Source organism: Loxodonta africana, chromosome 7 (assembly GCF_030014295.1).
Source record: "Loxodonta africana isolate mLoxAfr1 chromosome 7, mLoxAfr1.hap2, whole genome shotgun sequence".
Lineage (NCBI taxonomy): Eukaryota > Metazoa > Chordata > Mammalia > Proboscidea > Elephantidae > Loxodonta > Loxodonta africana.
Window position 1 is genome coordinate 22,078,822 of NC_087348.1, and position 20,531 is coordinate 22,099,352.

The 20,531-nt window shown below is 35.7% G+C and overlaps 1 protein-coding gene across 1 annotated transcript; it reads right to left on the reverse strand.

Moving 5' to 3' along the window:
• Positions 1–18,441: 18,441 nt before the first annotated feature.
• Positions 18,442–19,600, reverse strand: LOC100657985 (olfactory receptor 5J3-like). The gene has a single exon (XM_064289004.1). It carries the CDS (start codon positions 19,451–19,453, stop codon positions 18,488–18,490), a length of 966 nt encoding a protein of 321 aa, XP_064145074.1. The 5' UTR covers positions 19,454–19,600; the 3' UTR covers positions 18,442–18,487.
• Positions 19,601–20,531: the final 931 nt, after the last annotated feature.

Here is a 20,531-nt window from a genome sequence, read left to right on the forward strand (position 1 = left end):
AGCACTTATCTCCATCTAACATTCTATGTATTTTGCTTATTCTTTTTCTTGTCTGTTTTCTCCCACTTTCATGTAAGGTCTATGAAGAGAAATGTTTTACCTGTTTTGTTCAATGCTGTACACCTAGGATGTAGAACAGGGCCTCAGTGAATTTTTATGAATAGTTGAAAACACCATGGCATGAGTCAGGTGTACCTTTCTCCTCATGGTGACATCTTGGCTTTTAATCATTTTAAAGAGATCTCTTGAATCTGATTTCCCCAATACAATGTGTCTTTTGATTTCTTAACTGCTGCTTACATGGGTGTTGATTGTGGATCCAAGTAAAATGAAATCCTTGATAACCTCAATCTTTTCTCCATTTATCATGATGTCTCTTATTGGTCCAGTTGTGAGGATTTTTGTTTTCTTTATGTGAAGGTGTAATCCATACTGAAGGCTGTGGTCTTTGGTCTTCATCAGTAAGTGCTTCAAGTCCTCTTCACAACAAGGTTGTGTCATCTGCATAGTGCAGATTGTTAATAAGTCTTCCTCCTATCATGATGTCCCATTCTTCTTCACATAGTCCAGCTCCTTGGATTATTTGCTCAGCATACAGATTGAATAATTATGGTGAAAGGATATAACCCTGATGCACACCTTTCCTGACTTTAAACCATGTAGTATTCCCTTGTTCTGTTTCAACAATTGCCTCTTTATCCATATACAGATTGCTCGTAAGCACAATTAAATGTTCCTGAATTCCCACTCTCTGCAATGTTATCCATAATTTGTTATGATCCACACAGTTGAATTCCTTAGCATAGTCAATAAAACATGGGTAAACCTCTTTCTGGTATTCTCTGCTTTCAACCAGGATCCTTCTGACTTTAGCAATGCTATCCCTGATCCCAGGTCCTCTTCTAAATCTGGCTTAAATTCCTGGCAGTTCCCTATTGATATACTTCTGCAGCTGTTTTTGAAAGAGCTTCAGCAAAATTTTGCTTGCATGTGATATTAATGATATTGTTGGATAATTTCTGTGTTCAGTCGTATCACCTTTCTTGGGAATAGGCATAAATGTGGATCTCTTCCAGTCAGTTGGCCAGGTAGCTGTCTTCCAAATTTTTTGGCATAGATGAGTGAGTACATCTCAATTGATATTCCATCAATTTCTGAAGCCTTGTTTTTCACCAATGCCTTCAACACAGATTGGACTTCTTCCTTCAGTACCATCGATTCCCGATCATATGTTACCTCCTGAAATGGTTGAATGTAGACCAATTCTCTTGGGCATAGTGACTCTGTGTATTCTTTCCATCTTCTTTGGATGCTTCCTACATGCTTTAATTTTTTCCCCTAGAATCCTTCACTTTTGCAACTTGAGGCTTGAATTTTTTCTTCAGTGCTTTTGGCTTGAGAAATGCTGAGTGCTTCTTCCCTTTCGGTTACCATCTCCAGGTATTTGCACATGTCGTCATATTCTCTTGCGCCACGCTATGAAATCTTCTGTTCAGATTTATTACTTCATCATTTTTTCCTTTTGCTTAAGCTACTCGGAATTCAAGAACAAGTTCCAGAGTCTCTTCTGACATCCACTTAGGTCTTTTCTTTCTCTCTTTGTCTTTCTAATGATCTCTTGCTTTCTTCATGTGTAAGGCTTTTGATGTCATTCCACAACCCGCCTGGTCTTCGGTCATTACTGTTAAACACATCAAATCTATTTCTGAGGTGGTCTCTAAATTCATGTGGGATATACTCAAAGCTGTATTTTGGCTCTCCTGAACTTGTTCTAATTTTCTTCAGTTTCGACTTGAACTAGCACATGAGTAATTGGTGGTCTAATCTGCAGTCCGTCCCTGGCCCTGTTCGGACTGAAGATATTGAGCTTTTCCACTGTCTCTTTACACGGATGTGGTTGATTTGTTCCTACGCACTCCATCTGGTGAGATTCATGTGTATAGTTGCCATTTATGTTGGTGAAAAAAGGTATTTGCAATGAAGAAGTAGCTGGTCTTGTAAAATTCAATCATGTGATCTCTAGCATCCTTTCTATCACCAAGGCCGTATTTTCCAACTACCAATCCTTCTTGTTTCCAACATTTGCATTACAATCACCAGTAATTATCAATGCATCTTAATTGCATGTTCCATCAATTTCAGACTATAAAAATCTTCAGTTTCTTCATCTTTGGCCTTAGTGATTGATGCTTAAATTTGAGTAATAGTCATATTAACTGGTCTTCCTTGTAGGCATATGGATATTATCCTATCACTGACAGCATTATACTTCAGGATAGGTCTTGAAATATTATTTTTGTCGATGAATGCAGTGCCATTCCTCTTCAAGCTGTCATTCCCAACACAGTAGACCATATGATTGTCTGATTCAAAATGAATAATACCAATGCATTTCAGCTCACTAATGCCTAAAATATCAATCTTTATGTGTTCCACTTCATTTTTGAAGATTTCCAATTTTCTTAGATTCATACTTCATACATTCCACGTTCTGATATTAATGGATGTTTGCAGCTGTTTCTTTCATTTGGAGCTGTGCTACATCAGCAAATGAATATCCCAAAGGCTTGACTCCACCCACATCATTAAGGTTGAGTCTACTTTGAGGAGGCAGCTCTCCTCCAGTTGTATTTTGAGCGTCTTCCAACCGGAGCAGCTCCTCTCCCAGCACTATATCAGACAATGTTCCCCTGCTATTCATAAAGTGTTCACTGGGTAATTCTTTTCAGAAGTAGACTGCTGGCTCCTTCTTCCTAGCCTGTCTTAGTGTGGAAGCTCAGCTGAAACCTATCCACCATGGGTGTCTCTGCTGGCACTTGAACACCAGTGGCATAGCTTCCAGCATCACAGCAACACACAAACCCCCACATTACAACAAACGTGTCAGGTTCGTCAGGGTGTATATATATATACGTAGCCAAGCTGGTAATGTAATTTATAGCTGAGCATCCATGTGCCAAACCAAACTTCAATGTTGGAAAATTTCTTATTTGAATGTATAAAGGAAAGAACAGATAATGAGGAATAATTTATATTTCTGCGATAGAAGCATAATCTCCCAGCCAGCTGTCCACAGTCTTATTAAAAATTTGTATTGGCAAGGCTTAAAAGACCAATGCCATCAGCTTGTGTTAGCAACAAGAGTCAAATGTTAAAATCACTCCTCACATGAAGTATAAATTTTACCTAACCCAAAAGTGACTGTCAAATTCAAAGCACAGCCAAACGCTGGCTCCAAACGAAACTTCCTTTTCTTGGAGGAGTATGTACACTGAGGTGCAAATTCCCTCCAAAGAATGGCCTTTTATTCCTACAGTAGTTTGCATTTTTTTTTTAGATTAACAGGCAACTTTGGGCTAGATTTATTTCTGCAAGAGGTTGCCTACTCTTCCGTTCACACTGAATATTTGTGAAAACCAAACAAGATTGTGAAAGCCATAAAGATTATAAACTCTGAATTACTTATTATTTCTACATATATTACTGAAATAGCTTTTGAGACAATATTTTTAAGAGAAGGTGAATAATCGCTCTGATAATTTTCTCTTGGAAATTGGCAGTACAAACTAATTGAAGTGTAGGCAGCTTTTTCTCGTATTATTTTTTATCATTAATATATCATATATTTTCTGTGGTTATATTTGATTCTTCAGTGTCTATTTACTTTTTGTTTTATCTTGAAAGGACCGAAACAATAAAATGTATACATGTGAATATATACTACTGAGTATTTTGCAGTAATTATGAAAATATAGATAATTGCATTAGTTATACTGAACATAATCTGTTGTCAATGTAAAAATTTAGCCAAGTAAATTTGGAATGAAATATTTCTTATTTGAATGTCTCAGTGTCCTATTTCATAAATGGAGAAAATAAGATATTAAGTATGGGATAGTATAGTTTTGAGAATCAAATAAATGAATATATAGGGAAAAAAAAAAAAAACATTGCCATTGAGTGGATTCTGATTCATAGCCACCCTACCAGATAAAGTAGAACTACTCCGTAGAGTTTCCAAGGAGCGCCTGTTGGATTCAAACTGCTGACCTTTAGGTTGGCGACTATAGCATTATATGGAAAGCTACTAGTATATGTATGATTTGAGGATTAAACAAGCTAATAGATATAAGTTTCCTAGAATGTTTGCAAAAACTATTAGAAAAGTGCCTGGCATATAGTATCAGTATATAACGTTTGTTTACCGCTATAACATTACTGTTGGATTTTAAGACAACAGAATTTGGTTTCCTGTAATGTGGTCAGTAACCTGGCAGAGCTGGACATTATTATATAAGAGAAGGACCTTTGTCCTTTGGCTGTGGGCTTTTCTGTCACATAATCAGAAAAGCACGAGTGCCTCTCCTAGTGGAAACTGGAGTGGGATACAACAGAAGTATGCTGCAGAAGCCCATCTACATCACAATTTTGTCTCCTCAACATTTATCACTTGGGAAGTAACAGCTGTTCTGTGGCCTGAGAAAGATTAAGAAACTGTTGCCAAGCCTTACAGAAGCGAATATGTGATTGATCCGTGCAGGGACCTGACCTTCCTCCTCAGACTTCATGGTTAAGGGAACATTACCATCTTTGTCATCTCAATCAGAGGTTAAACAGCAATTAACGAGGTGCTTTATGACATGTCAGAACTTGTGACCGAGTCATCTCAGCGTTGATTACCAGTATCGATTGCCTTAACATTAAGGTGTGGCAACTTCCCCCGTAGGTTTTCAAGAGGGCAGCCTATAAGGAATCTGACTTGGTTTGTTAAACCTTACCCTCCACCTCCATCATCTCTTAGGCAAAGCTCATCTGTTTTGGCTATTTGTATTGACAAGTGTTGCTTCACATTTTGTTGGAGGATATATTCTCACAAAAATTATGTAGCCCACCATTTGGCCTACACTGGTCATCTGCTTTTTAGAAAGGCGTGCATTTACAGAAGTGTTGGTAACGATTGATTATTCTGCTTGTGGCACAGGCCTTTTCTGGATTTTTTCTGGAATTCAAATAAACTATTTATATTCGAGATCACATATTACAATATATTACCTGGGTCCTGAAATTACATCTTTTATCTGTATTGTGACTTGATCTGGTGATATTTGAGTTTTAGAAAATGTATACTTTTTTTTTAAATTTTATTTTAGTTTTTACAAAGGGAAATATATTTTACCAAAGTGAAAAGCTGAGGTATCTTCTGAACAATGATCAAAAGGACCTGGAGCTCTAGGGTTAGTTTCACTCTCAAGAGACCAGAAAGAATGTTAATCACCCAACCTGTGGACATTTGAGATTCACATCTATGCAATGAGCTCCAGTTTGTGTTCCTTAAAACCTCTTAAAAATCATGGAAACCTGGTCTCCTTCACTAGAAGTTCTATGTACTTTCAACTTTGCTTAGCTGTGAGTATCTTTAATAAGTGATAAACTAGGATTATTTTTATAATTCTAATATTTTCTCATCATTTCATACTAAAAGAATCTGGTACCAGTTTTATAAACTTAGTATTAGCCCCAAACAGCCAGAAAATAAAATTTTCTTACTTGTGGTTCATTGATTTCTCAATGGAGCTATTCTCTTTTTGTGGGGAAAGACAATATTTACAAAATACTTATAGCTAATATTTTTTTATATCTGTGATTTTTTTTGATGGAATTCAATAGTGGGTTTATATACTAACTTAAAGTTACTTGCACCTTTATAGAAAATTCCTTAAAATATAACATTTGATGGTTGTAGTATATTTTAGCTATATTTTAAAGAAAATAATTCCTTCACAGTCTCGCACAATACTATTTTAGGCAATCATTTAGAATCAATATTTCTTTATGATTGTAATAATGATATATTAGGAATTATTTTCAGTTTCCTTCGTGTTTGTTGCTTCATCTCATCTGTAGTAAAACTGGGACTTGCAAATGGCATTTAGTTCCCAGAGTTCAGGACATATTTTGCTACACCCAGCTGCTACTTCCTACGGCAACACTGGTGTGCCTAAATGAAATAATTTTACATTAATGTATTTTCTTTAGTTAACACTATCTAAACTACATTTTTAGGTCTTTCAGTATGCCAGGGTTTTTGAAAGTTTTATTTTTTTGAAACACGTGTTTTTTATTTGTGAAGTTTTATGCCCTTTTAGTATTTGATGGATTTTTTGCTTCTTTAGTTCTCTAAACCCTTTTAAATCATAAACTATTCAGTGTATACTGTTTAAAAGAGCATGAGAGTGTATAAAACTATGAATTTATATCTGTAGCATAAAGTTTCATGTATCATTTAATCAATTATATATTTATTTGTGTACAATATGTTATAATAATATGAGATAATCATGAAATATATTTGTATGCATTTTATAATAAATACTTTTGTGAATATTATGTCAGCAAAATCATATTTTATAGGCAAACCTCCATGAAAGCATACACCGAGCTATGTAAGCTTCGGTTAACGACCATGCGTAGTCCCACAGAATGGAGAGAGAATAGTTTTGATAATCATTAATTTTTCTGAGAGCCATTTGGCTGGGTTCCCTATTTCACTGTAATTATAAATGTTCCCAATTTTCTTATTTTATCATGAATATCTTTATTTTCAACTGTGTTCTTGATCACTGATGGCTGCATATTTTGTAATATTCCTTCGGTGCCATGAATAAAAAATAAATTATGTAAAGAAGTTTCTTTCTTTTTTTTTTTTTTAAACAAACACCCTTATTTTAACATGACCTTTCAAGATATTGATTTGAATGTTGGAATATGTCCTTAAAAAAAAAACAAACAAAACATTGCCATCAAGTCATTTCCGACTCATAGCGACCCTACAGGACAGAGTAGAACTGCTCCAGTGGGTTTCCAAGGAGTTGCTGGTGGCTTTGAACTGTCAATCTTTTTGGTTTGCAGCAGTAGGACACTGTGGCTCTTAACCACTGGGCCTGAGAACGTCATTAGGTTTTAAAATTTTGTTTCTTGTCTTTATGCTCCTAAGAGAATATGCACACTTATTAATATTTTAAAGGAGACTTATCCAGAAGGCAGCACTAAGCGGTAGCAAAATTTCTGTGTTTAGTGACAGAGTGATCTGTGTTCTAGTTCAAACTCTAACAGCATAGGAACAAACTTTACTTTGACCCTCAAGAGCATTTCTATTTACTGTTTTGTATTATGAGTTCAACAAACAAAAATAGTTGCTAGAAATATTACTACAAACTGAGTAAAGATGTGTGGAGTTGTTTGATTTTGTGGGAAAAATACTGCCCTTTGATTATAGTGCCAACATTCTCAGAAAACAAAGAAATCTAAGAAATGACAAAATGACAATTAAAAGCAATGAGATATGATTTTCCTGAAATATGTTTTCTTAAAAACACTTCCGTTTTGCAGCCTCGAGTACAATGACATGATTGATAGAGACTTGCGCGGAGAATGTGTGGCAAATACACCTGACCCCATTGGACTTGGTTTGGTGCTAAAGAACTGGACATAAGCTGTTGGCAAGTACTTGAGAGAAACTGGATAAAATATAAGAATGTGTATATGGCAGAGGGACCAAAAGCATGACTTCTGGATCCAGACTACCTGAGTTTGAATCCCAGCTCCTCTACTAATAGCTGTATGGCTTTGGTTAAGTTATTTAACCTCTCAGTGTCTCAATTTCCTTAGATTTATAGATTTGCAGTTCAAATATACCAGGTGCTCCTTGGAAACCCTATGGGACACTTCTACTCTGCCCTATAGGGTTGGTATGAGTTGGAATTGACTTGACAGCAATGGGTTTGGTTTTGGTTAAACTATAGATAATAATAATTTTTAATGCCATTATATTGTTTATAAGTAAAAATAATTGCACTCAAATAAATATTAACTATTAGTATTATCAAGAGCTTGGGTGAAACTGATTAACATGCTCAGCTACTAACTGAAAGGTTAGAGGTTCAATTTCACCCAGATGTACTTCAGAAGAAAAGCCTGGTGATCTACCTCTGAAAAATCAAACATTGAAAACCCTGTGAAGCCCAGTTCTACTTTGACGCATATAGGGTTACTGGTTATTTAGCACAGTATTCCCCATGCCCTCTGGCTATAACTTTTTTTTTTTTTTACTTGAAATAGAAAGAATGTTTGCATTGCCAATTACAAAAGCGGAAAGTTAGAGTTTTACTTAGATTTAAAAAATCTGATTCCTACGTTTATGACTTTGATTTCTTCCTTGAGAATCCAGTACTAACATGGTATAAACTTGAAAAACATCTATTTCTCATGGCTTCAACCTTCAGAACATGTTTTCTTTCCAAGTATACTTGTTTTCCTCACTTTTCCTTTCTCCCCCACATGAGTCCTGTTTTTCTGTTCTCTGGCTTTGAGACTTGTCCATCAGTCATGTCTTGGATCATTGCTACATCCACAGTTTGAAACCACATGCCAGTTACACTAGCAGAAACTTTGTTTTTTTTCCTCTGTGTCTCTAAATGATAAAGGGGAATATCGTACAAACTCTAGTTTGTATTATACAAACCCTAGTGTCTTGGTTCTTTTTTATGGCTTTTTTGTAGCTAGGCAAAATGTACAGAAAGTCAAGAACAGAGCTATATCAGAATCCAGACCATCTTTATCCTATTATATTCCAGTGATGTTCCCATTAGCAGCCTCCCAAAAGAAGAAAACTGGTTGCCATTAAGAAACATGCACAAATGTCCCTTCACTTCCATTTTTTTTGTTGTTAAGTTGAGCTTATTTCCAGGTTACACATACCTTTTGATTCCCTATTTATGATTTCATTTTATTAACAGGGAAAAAAAATTGCTACTTTCCAGGAAATTATTGCCTCTTCTCCATGGAACATTTAGACTTAGATTCACTTTGCTTTCCATGGTCACAGTTGAAAAATATAAACAAGATATAATTTGTAAATTAGTAATGGAGATTATTATCTTGATTTAGCAATACCCTGAAGATTGCCCCTCAGACTAACCCAAATGTTAAGCCAGTTAAGGTCAAGTTTCATGAGGGAACAATTCATGCTTCCTTTTAGAGGTCTTTAATGCCATAAATAGTGTCTTGCATCGAGGGTATATTCATTGAACTGATAAACAGATATGTAATCTATTCTTTAATGAGAGAGACATAAAAAGGGCATGGCAAATGTACAAAAGGTTGTAAGTTTATACACACAGAATAAAATCCAGGAGGTGTCTAAGACAATAGAAAGAGGAAAATACAATGCCCTTTTGTATAAACTAATAGAAGTTATACCAAGTAGGAGTGAATGAATGTTCATGGCAATTAAAACCCATAACTATTTTCTGTGAATACCCACAGAAATGGGAAAAAGTATAAATAGAGAATATTCTCCCTTCTCTGGGTATTAATGAAGTAGAATGTTTTATCCTTGATATCCTCTAATAATAAGTAGCAAATGAAAAGATTATTTTATCTCTTTCCCACAAATCAACTCTTCAGGATGTTAAAGTCATCAGTCTGGGCAGATGATAAGGCTAAAAGATGCCTGAGTTCTGAGGCTTGGAAAGGAAGGAGGTTGCGTTTTATGGAAGGCAGCGCCATGACCTGAACTGGGTATGGAAAAACAGGAGCAGGTTAGCCACAGGATAAGGGAAGATTCCTTATTACTAGTTGCTATTCAGTTTTTATGAAAACATATGCTTCTCCACAGGGTATAATTTTATTATCTTTCTGGCTTTTCTCTATAAAAGAACTTTAACAAATTGGAACATGATAAATATACCCTATTTATAACTACACATATTAATTCAGTGTGGCTGAACAACTGTGTATTAAATCAAACGCAGACATATTATCCTATAAATTATATCTCTATTAATAAAGTTCCTCTTTCTTTTTGGCAGCATTAAACTGTTAACAGAAGCTTTTGTTAGCAATAAAAAAAAAAATCACTTTAGGTTGGCTATGGATCTAAAGAAATAGATCACATTCACCTACATGCTTAAAGTTAGATTAAATGATTGGTTCAATTAAAAAATCATAAAAATATTCTGAGTGACCAGGTGATCACACAGTTTAAGAGCACACTAGGGAGTGCTTTGCTTGGTCAGGCTTTCCCACAAGGTTGGGGATTGCTGGAATAGCTGTCCGTAACAGAAGGTCTTTCTAGATCCTGGAAGTTGGTACTTGTGGCTGAACATGATCTTTTTAATAGGTTTCCACATAGTAGACTCTCAGTACTTAATTGTTGCTCGGATTTCAGGCTAAAACCACTAGGGAAATTTACCCTAATAACTTGTAACTCAAGTAAGAAATATTATATGAATATCTCCTGTTTTTTTAACAAGATCGCTAAACAATATCTCTAATTGTACCGTATTTTAGAAAGTCCATTCCCTTGGATTCTGTCCCCTGAACTTAATCTGACCTGATTCTATCAGCGTGGTTCTAATACCGAATTTGGTCTGATGATCATATTCTCAAAGTCTAATTCCCTAAACGTTTTCATGCAATTAGCTAATAATTTGGTGAAAGAAGAGCAAGATTGCTCATCATATTTTCATTAATTTTCACTTCGTTGGTTTTGATTTTTTTTCCTGTTTTGTTGAGATGTGATTATACAACATACTCATTATTTATTTCTTCTTATTAGGATATTATATGTTTAAATAAATGTAATAATTGCCTCTATCAAGGAATTAGTTTTGTTTTTTTTTTTAATAAGTGCTTTGGGAAACAATTTGGCAAAGTATCATATTAAAATGTTTATATATGTTTTACCTAATAATTCCATTGTTAGGGATCTTTTGAAACAAAAAAATAAAATGAAATTAACTGAGAAGTTGTATATGCACATATTATCCTTAGGTTGTAACTGAATTTGTCAAAATGTAAAAACACTACATATGTAATGCTCTGCAGTGGATACTTTGGTAGATCCAATATAGATTTAAATTTTACTTTATGATTATAAGACTTTCAGGAGGATGAATTCAGTGATTCTATTGACATTTCTGTCTGCCATGTGTGGATCCCCTGTGAAAGAGCTACAGAGAAAAAGAAAAAAACAAATATAGATCTTCAATCTACTAACACCTTTAGAACACTGTATGATTTTAATAGTCTGTAATATTAATCTATAGTAAAAGTAATTCTCAAAACCATGAAAAGCTAGCCTGATGAAAGACTTTCGTTATATCAAACTCTCAGCAGGGCATATAAATTGTCATTATGTGCCACATATATACCATGGAGAAACTAAAATCCCCCTGAAAGGCCTTAGCAGAAACATTTGTTTCACAGAGAGAATTTAGTGGATGACTCTTATGTAACAGTATATTCCAGATTAAAGAACACAAGACCAGATCCTGGCATTCTTTAGGGAAAAACATCCATTAAAAGAAAACACCACCATTTGCCTGTAAGTTTGTCACACTGTGGTGGCTTGTGTGCTACTGTCATGCTGGCAGGTATGCCACCACTTTTTCAAATGACAGCAGGGTCATTCATGGTGGACAGTTTTCAGGGAAGCTTTCAGATTAAGACAGACTAAGAAGAGGGACCTGGTGATCTACTTTAAAAAAAAAAATGGTATTGACCATTTTGAATAAGACAATCATATAGTCTACTATGCTGGGAATGACAAGTGAAAGAGGAACAGTGCCATGTTCATTGGCAAAAAGAACATTTCAAGATCTATCCTGAAGTACAACTCTGTCAGTGATGGGATAACATGCATAAACTTCCAATGAAAATCAGTTGATATAATTATTACTCAAATTTATCCAGCAAACACTAATGCCAAAGTTGAAGAAATTGAAAGTTGTTATCAATTTCTGCAGGCTGAAGTTGATCAAACATACAATCAAGATGCATAGATAATTACTAGTGACTGCAATGAGAAAGTCAGAAACAAAGGAGAGCTGTTGGAAAATATGGCTGTATTGATAGAAAGGATGCCAGAGATCACATGAAAGAACTTTGCAAGACAAATGACTTATTCATTGCAAATACCTTTTTTCAATACATAAACTGTGACTATACACATGGACCTCATGAAATGGAATACACATGAATGAAATTTACTATATCTGTGGAAGGAGAAAATGGAAAAGCTCAATAACATCAGTCAGAATAAGGCCAGCTACCAAATGTGGACCAGAGTATAATTTGCTCACATACTAGTTCGAGTTGAAACTGAAGAAAATTAAAACAAGTCCACAATAGCCAAAATATGACCTTGTGAATATAAGCCATGTGAATTTACAAACCGTCTCAAGAATAGAATTTATGAATTGAACACTAATGACAGAAGACCATACAAGTTGTGAGATGACATTGAAGACATCATACATGAAGAAAGTGAAAGGCCATGGAAAGATGGAAAAGAAAGAAAAGTCCAAAATGAATGTCAGGAGACATGCTAAAACTTGCTCTTTAACTTAGAGTAGCTAAAGTAAATGGAAGAAAAGACATAGTAAAAAAGCTGAGCAGAATGTTTCAAAGGGTGGCTAAAGAAGACAAAGTATTATAAAAATATGTGCAAACACCTGGAGCTAAAAAAATCAAAAGGAAAGAAAACAGTTGGCATTTCTCAAGCTTAAAGAACTGAAGAAATCCCTCAAGCTTCTAGCTGCAATACTGAAGGACCAATGGGCAAAATTGAAACAACATGGGAACATAAAAAGAAGTTGGCAAGGATATAGAGTCACTCTACTAAAAAGAATTGGTCAATGTTCCACCATTTCAGGTGGTAGCATATGACCAAGAACGGATGGTATTGAAGGAGTCAATCCAAGCTGCACTGAAGGCATTGGCAAAAAACAAGTCTCTAGGAAGTGATGGTATGTCGATTAAGATGTTTCAACAGACAGATGAAGCACTGGAGACACTCTCTCATCTATGCAAAGAAAATTGGGAAACTGCTACCTGGCTGACAAAATGGAAGAGATTCATATTTGACCCTATATCAAAAAAAGTTGATTTAACAGAATTAAGAAATTACAGAGCAATATCATTAATATCATGTCCAAGTAATTTTAGCTGAGGATCATTCAAAAGTAGACGCAGCAGCAATATTGACAGGGAATTGTCAGAAATTCAAACCAGATTCAGAAGAGGACATGAAATGAGGGATGTAATTTCTGATATTGAGTGGATCCTGGTTGAAAGTAGAGAATATCAGAAACATGTTTACCTGTGTTTTAATGAAGATACAAAGGCAATGAACTCTGTGGATCGTAACAAATTAAGGATGACATTGGGAATAATGGGAACTCCAGAACACTTCATTGTGCTCATGTGGAAACCGTATATAGACAAAAAGGCAGTTGTTTGAATGGAACAAGGGGATAGTGCTTGTTTTATAATCATGAAAGTTATGCGTCAGGGTTGTATCCTTTCTCCATGCTTATTCAGCCTGTATGCTGAGCCAATAGTCTGAGACAGTATGAAGAAGAATTTGGCATCAGAATTAAGGATAACTGGAGTCTTCCAAAAAATAAACACTTATGCTCATCAAAAGACTTCACATAAACAGTGAAAAGAAAACTTATGGACTAGGGGGAAAAAAAATTGGCTATTACAAATCAGACAAAGGTCTAATCTCTAAAATCTATAAGAAAATTCAACACCTCCTCAATAAAAAGACAATCCAATTAAAAAATGGGCCAAAGAAATGAACAGACACTTCACCAAAGAAGATATTCAAACAGCCAACAGACACATGAGGAAATGCTCACGATTTTTAGCCATTAGAAAAATGCAAACCAAAACCACAATGAAACACCATCTCACTCCAGCATTACTGTCACAAATCAATAAAACAGGAAATAACAGATGTTGGAGACACTTCAGGGAAATTAGAACACTTATGCACTGCTGGTGAGAATGCAAAATGAAGTAACCATTTTGGAAAATGATATGGAGCTTCCTTAGAAAGCTGGAAATAGAAATATCATATGATCCAGCAATCCCACTCCTAGGAATATATCCTAGAGAAATAAAGAGCCATCACACAAATTCACTACAGCATTGTTCACAATAGCAAAAGATGGAAACAACCTAGATGCCCATCAACAGATGAATGAATAAACAAACTGTGGTAGGTACAATTAACGGAGTATATTACGAAACGATAAAGAACAATGATGAATCTGTGAAGCATCTCATAACATGGATGAATCTGGAGGACTTTATGCTGAGTGAAATAAGTCAATCAAAAAAGGACAAATGTTGTAGGAGACCACTACCGTAAATACTCATGAAAAGGTTTACATAAAAAACAAACCATCTTTGATGATTACGAGGAAGGGGAGGGGTGGAGATGGAAAAACTCTTAATAGACAATAGATAAATAGAAACTTTCTTGAAGGGTAAGACATTACACGATACTGGGGAAGCCAGCACAACCTGTACAAGGCAAGGTCATGGTAGCTCCATAGACACATCCAAACTCCCTGAGGAACCGAATTGTTCAGCTGAGTGTTGTGGGGACCATGAGCTCAGGGAATATTTGCTCAATTGGCATAACATAGTTTATAAAGAGTATGTTCTACATTCTACTTTGGTGAGTAGTGTCTGGGGTTTTAAAAGCCTATGAGTGGCCATCTGGGTCACTTCACAGGTCTCACCCCTTTGGGAGCAAGGAATAATGAAGAAAACTAAAGATACAAGGGAAAGATTAGTCCAAAGTTCTTATGCACCGTATCTCCCATGGCCTCCACCAGACTGAGTCCAGTACAAGGAGATGGTTCCTGGCTACCACCACTGACTGCTCTGACAGGGATCACAATAGAGGGCACCAGACAGAGCTGGTGGAAAACGTACAACAAAATTCTAACTGAAAAAGAAAGACCAGACTTGCTGCCCTAAGAGAGACTGGAGAAACCCTAAGAATATGGCCACTGGACACCCCTTCAGCTCAGTAATGAGGCTAAACTGGAGGTTCACCCTTCAGCAAAAGATTGTACAGGCCTATGGAACAAAACAAGACTAAAGGGGCATACCAGCCCTGGGGCACAGACAGGAAGGCAGGAGGGAACAGGAAAGCTTGTAATAGGGAACCCAGGGTGGAGAAGGGAGAGTGTTGACATGTCATGGAGTTGTTAGCCAATGTCATGCAACAATGTGTGTACTGTTTGACAAGAAATGACTTTGTTCTGTAAACCTTCACCTAAAGTACAATACAAAAAATAAATAAATTTTTTAAAAAAGAAGGAAGACTCATTAACAACTTGAGGTATGCATATGACACCACCTTGCTTGCTGAAAGTGAAGATCACTTGAAGCACTTACAAGAATATTAAAGGCTACAGCCTGTAGTGTGGATTGCACCTCCAAGTAAAGAACTACACAAATCCTCACAACTGGACCAATAAGCAACATCACGATTAATGGAGAAACGATTCAGCTTGTCAAGGGTTTCATTTTACTTGGATCCATGATCAATGCCCATGGGGGCAATTGTCAAGAAGACAAAGGATGCATTACATTGGACAAATCTGCTGCAAAAGACCTTTTTAAAGTTGTTAAAAGCAAAGGTGTCACTTTGGGGATGAAGATGTGCCTGACCCAAGCTGAGATATTTCCAATCGCCTCATATACATGTGAAAGCTGGACAATGAATAAGGAAGACTGAAAGAGAATTGATGTCTTTGAATTGTGGTGTTGGCAAAGAATATCGAATACTTCATGGACTGTCAGCAGAATGAACAAATTTGTCTTCGAAGAAGTACAATAAGAATGCTCCTTAGAAGTGAGGAAGGGAAGATTTCGTTTCATGTACTTTTGATATTGTTATCAGAAGGAACCAGTCGCTGGAGAAGAATATCATGTTTGTTAAAGTAGATGGTCAGTGCAAAAAAGGAAGACCCTCACTGAGATGTGCTGACACAATGGCCGCAATAATGGGCTCAAACATAGCAATAACTGTGAGGATGGCACAGGACCAGGCAGTTTCCTTCTCGGGTACATAGGGTTGCTATGAGTTGGAACTTACTTGAAGGCACCTAACAACATCATTCTGAGGGAAATAAGAAATACATCTACAAAATATTTCAAGAAAACAACTTGACTTTGACAATGAACTCGTAGATTTTTCTTCATACTCTATTCAGAGCATGTATTGAGAGTTGATGCTTTTGAAAACCAGAGAAGGTATTTGTAATTGCTTTCGTAGAATACGTAAACATGACACCTACCTGGTGTTGAGAGGAAACCCGGGACTTTTTGATTGTTTCCTGACTATTGTTTTATATTTGGTTCAGGGCATTTGGAGGATGGACTCTCCAGTGATTTTGTGAACAGTCAGTTTCAGATTCAGCATATTTCATACCATTAAACAGCTAAATATAAGCCTGGGAAAAATAAGGCCCCAACACTTTCTATCTAAAGCATACGTGTTTGAATTTTTCTTAGTATTAAAGGAAAATCATTGTGGATATTTTCCTTATCTATGTGAGGCTATATAATGAAAAACTGAATGTTTAAAATTAACTACATTGGTGTTTATAATTATAATTTATACAATTTTATGGTGTAATTATATATCATGTATATTTCTATTTTAAATTTCCTTAAATCCAAATGTATTTTAATTCAAAATTTGGTAATCGAATACCTTTATATATGCATTATTATTTGTAATAATTTTTCGAAAAAACATGTATATTAAAACTACATGTTTTTCAAAAAATTTTACAAATTTAATCAATTAAGATACTAGTATAAATACCATGTTCAACATTTTTTTAATACATTTTCCAGACATAGACAAAAATGTTTAGAAGTATTGAGAAAGTTGATATTTGGAAAATGGAATGAAAGTATAAAAGAGATAAATACAGGGTAAAATGATACACTAAATCTACAAGAAAAAGAATGAAAGAATAAGTATTATAAAGCACAAAGATGGGTAAAATGAAACCAGACCAATAAAGAAAACTGTACAAGAACAAGTGGAAAAAATCTGCAATGATTTAAAAAGAAAGAAATACTAAGAATATAATATAATATAATATTAATATAATATTATTAATAATAATATTATTATTAAGAGAGCCCTAGTTACAAAGGTTTCTATTTATTAAATGCGTATACTATGTTCCAGGTACTATCTCTAGTTATCATGAGATTAATTTAGTTAAGTATTTTCATTCTCACGACTTACGTTAGAGTTGGCCTGAAATATTTAAAGAATTTCTCCAATTCAGTTTGCACTGTAAGAATTAGTAGAACAATAATTTTAAAACAATTCACTGATATAAAAACCTGTGTTCCTTTTACCATTTATTCCATGTAATCTTTCCATATTGACAAACTAAGGGATGAAGACAATGATGAAATTTGAAAGGATATTGCATGAAGCATAACTGAAAAGACTGGAAATAGTCTGAGAAAAATTGCATATGGTAGGCTTTTCTGGCAAAACCAACATTTGAGAACTTTATGAAGAATGAAAGGTCTAAGTTCTGATACTTCATAAGGCAGCCAAAAAACCAAACCAATTGCCATTGAATCGATTCTGACTCATAGCGACCCTATAGGACAGAGTAGAACTGCCCCACAGAGTTTCCAAGGAGCGCCTGATGGATTTGAACTGCTGACCTTTTTTTTTTAGCAGCCATAGCACTCAACCGCTATACCACCAGGGTTTCCTTATAAGGCATATCTAAGGTTGAATTATTTAAGCCTTAAAAAGAGCTGTATTTCTTGTTTAAAATGAGAAAAAAAAAAAGGGCTTATTTAATTCATCTAATAAGAGAATGTTGATTTTGGAGGAGAGGGTAGACAACCATGAGTTAAGGACTTTTAAGAGTATATTCTATATCAGATTAGGGTTTGGATGGGATGGTTGTATGATCCTTAGATGTCCATGATTTTGGGAGACAGTGTTTGTCCACATGTCACATCTGACCAAGGACAAATGAAAATATCCATCAAAGCTGAGATCAATCTAATCACTATGATTTCATGCATAGGACAAAAAAATGAAATCTTGGGAACATAAATTCACTGCATTGGCTCCTGGTTTTCTTAATAAGTAACAAATGTTCTTGATGCAAATATGACTACGAGCAGTTCATATGGTGCCAATGACTTCTTTTCAAGGTCAGCGAGGCCCATTTCAAAATCGCAACTCCAACTTAACAGACATGAAAGAAAAATTTACACATATTTCCTAAAGATTCCCTAAGGTCTGAGATAAAATCTATGTAAGGTAAATTTCTGCTAAATCCTGATTTCTCCAAGTGTTGATGTTGAACAGTAATCAATTATATGTGTGGAGGGAGGGGACTGGATCTGTTAGGGATTATCCAGAGTTATCTGGCCTATGTCTCCAGTCTGATTTTGAGTTGGTTGCTGCAATATCCAGTCATGTGTCCTATGACAGGTTATACTTCTCAGATTTTCTCTTCCTCTCTAAAGCAAATGGATTCAATTGAATAAACTTCAAGTTTTTCAGCCATGAACTTTTACTAAATTCGTATAGATGTCATTAGGCAGAGCACATATCTGTATCCTATTTTGAGAAATGTGTGGCATGAAAGTAACAGGGGAAATGTTTCATTTCTTTTGCCCTCTTCACAGCATCCTTTACTTCCTTGTTCCTTAGGCTGTAAATCAATGGGTTTAACATGGGCATCACCAAGGTATAAAACACAGACACCATCTTTTCTTGTTCTAGGGAATATTGAGAGCTTGGCTGAATGTAACTAAAGCGTATAGAACCATAGAATAAAGTCGCGGCTGTCAGATGTGAAGCACAGGTGGAGAAGGCTTTGTGTCTACCGGCCATTGAGCGGATCCTCAGGATGGCAGCAACAATGAAGATGTAGGAGATGATCACAGTCAAGAAAGTGATCATGGCAATCACACCAGAGAAGATTAAAAGCAACAATTCATTCATGGATGTGTCAGAACAGGACAGCTTCAACAGAGGAGGAAGGTCACAGAAGAAGTGACTGATGACATTTGGCCCACAGAAAGAGAGTTTCACCAGGCCAATTGTGTGTGTTAATGAGTTCATTAAACCTCCCACACATGATCCTATGACCAACAGAACACACACTATTTTAGTCATGGTCACTGTATAAATTAGAGGGTTTACAATGGCCACATAGCGATCATAAGCCATTGCTGCCAGCAAGAAGCCCTCAGTGGTGATGAGTGACACAAATAAAAAATATTGCACAATGCATGCAGAATATGAGATTGTCTCCTGTTCAACAAAGAAGTTCAGCAGCATTTTGGGTGCAAAGACTGGTGAGTAGCAGGCATCTACAAGTGACAGACAGCTAAGGAAATGGTACATGGGTGTGTGGAGCTTGGGGGTGATTTGGATTAGAAAGAGCATTCCCAGGTTCCCCACCAAAGAAATGATGTAAATCAGCAGGAACAACATGAAGAGGACCACTTTCAGCTCCAAACGCTCTGTCAGTCCCAGTAGGATAAACTCAGTAACCTCTGTAAAATTCTCATGAACCATTTAGCTTTCTTGATACCTGCTATTATAAGGAGATTGGAATAAATTAAGAGAGAATAATGGTGCTGCAATATCAAGACTATTGGGAATTCTTAACTAGCTTTGTGACTTGAGTTGTCACATCCCCTCTCTCTGGTTGTCTTATTTATGAAATTAGTACTGTTTCTTTGCATGTTACATTAGAAAACCATGCAGGGTTTAATAGTTTCAAGAATCATTTAAAATATTGGTTTTGATGTGAAGAAAAAGCTAAAGTGAATATCATTCTAAATAAACAAAACAAAAAAAGCACAGTTTATGAAAGATTAATAATTGAATTTGGAAATGTAAACTCTTCCCCTCATTGAAGATCTTTTTTAAACTTCTCATTTTGGATTTAATAATGGCTCCTGTCCAATATGTGCCCGGGTGGTGCAAGTGGTTAACTCTGGGCTGCTAATCGAAATGTTGGAGGCTCTAGGTCACCCATGAGGCACCTCAAAAGAAAGGCCTGGTGATCTACCACCAAAAAATCAGCCATTGAAAACGCTGTGGATGTGGTTTTCTTCTGACACACAGAGATCTCCATGACTCAGGATTGACTCAGCAGCCACTGGTTTAATGTGACACATATCAAGATATTAGAATAATCCTTCCTACAGAATTTAAACTTGAGATGACCCGTTTATGTTTAGCTTATACTCGAAATTTAAGTTGGAAGTGAAGAAAGACAAGGTTCTAGCATTCAAAAACTCTGGACTCACCATCCTTAGAAAAGTGGGGAGTGGAGGAAGGGACACTGCAAACTGGAATATGAAACATGATAAACATCAAGGTATAATTTTAATTGACCTTTGAAGCCCAATAGAAACACCTTAGAGAAACTCAGGAAACAGAAACCTTCATACTTTTTCTGAGAAAAAGTTAAAGTAAACCTAGATGATAAAACAAACCTATAAAAGATACAAATGACACTTAGCGATACTTTTTTTTTTTAATTTTAATGTTCAACACAATTTTTAGAACATGCAATGTCTTTTACACACAACCAGCACTCATCTGTTTGATTAAGTCTATATTCACCCTGATATATTAACTAGCT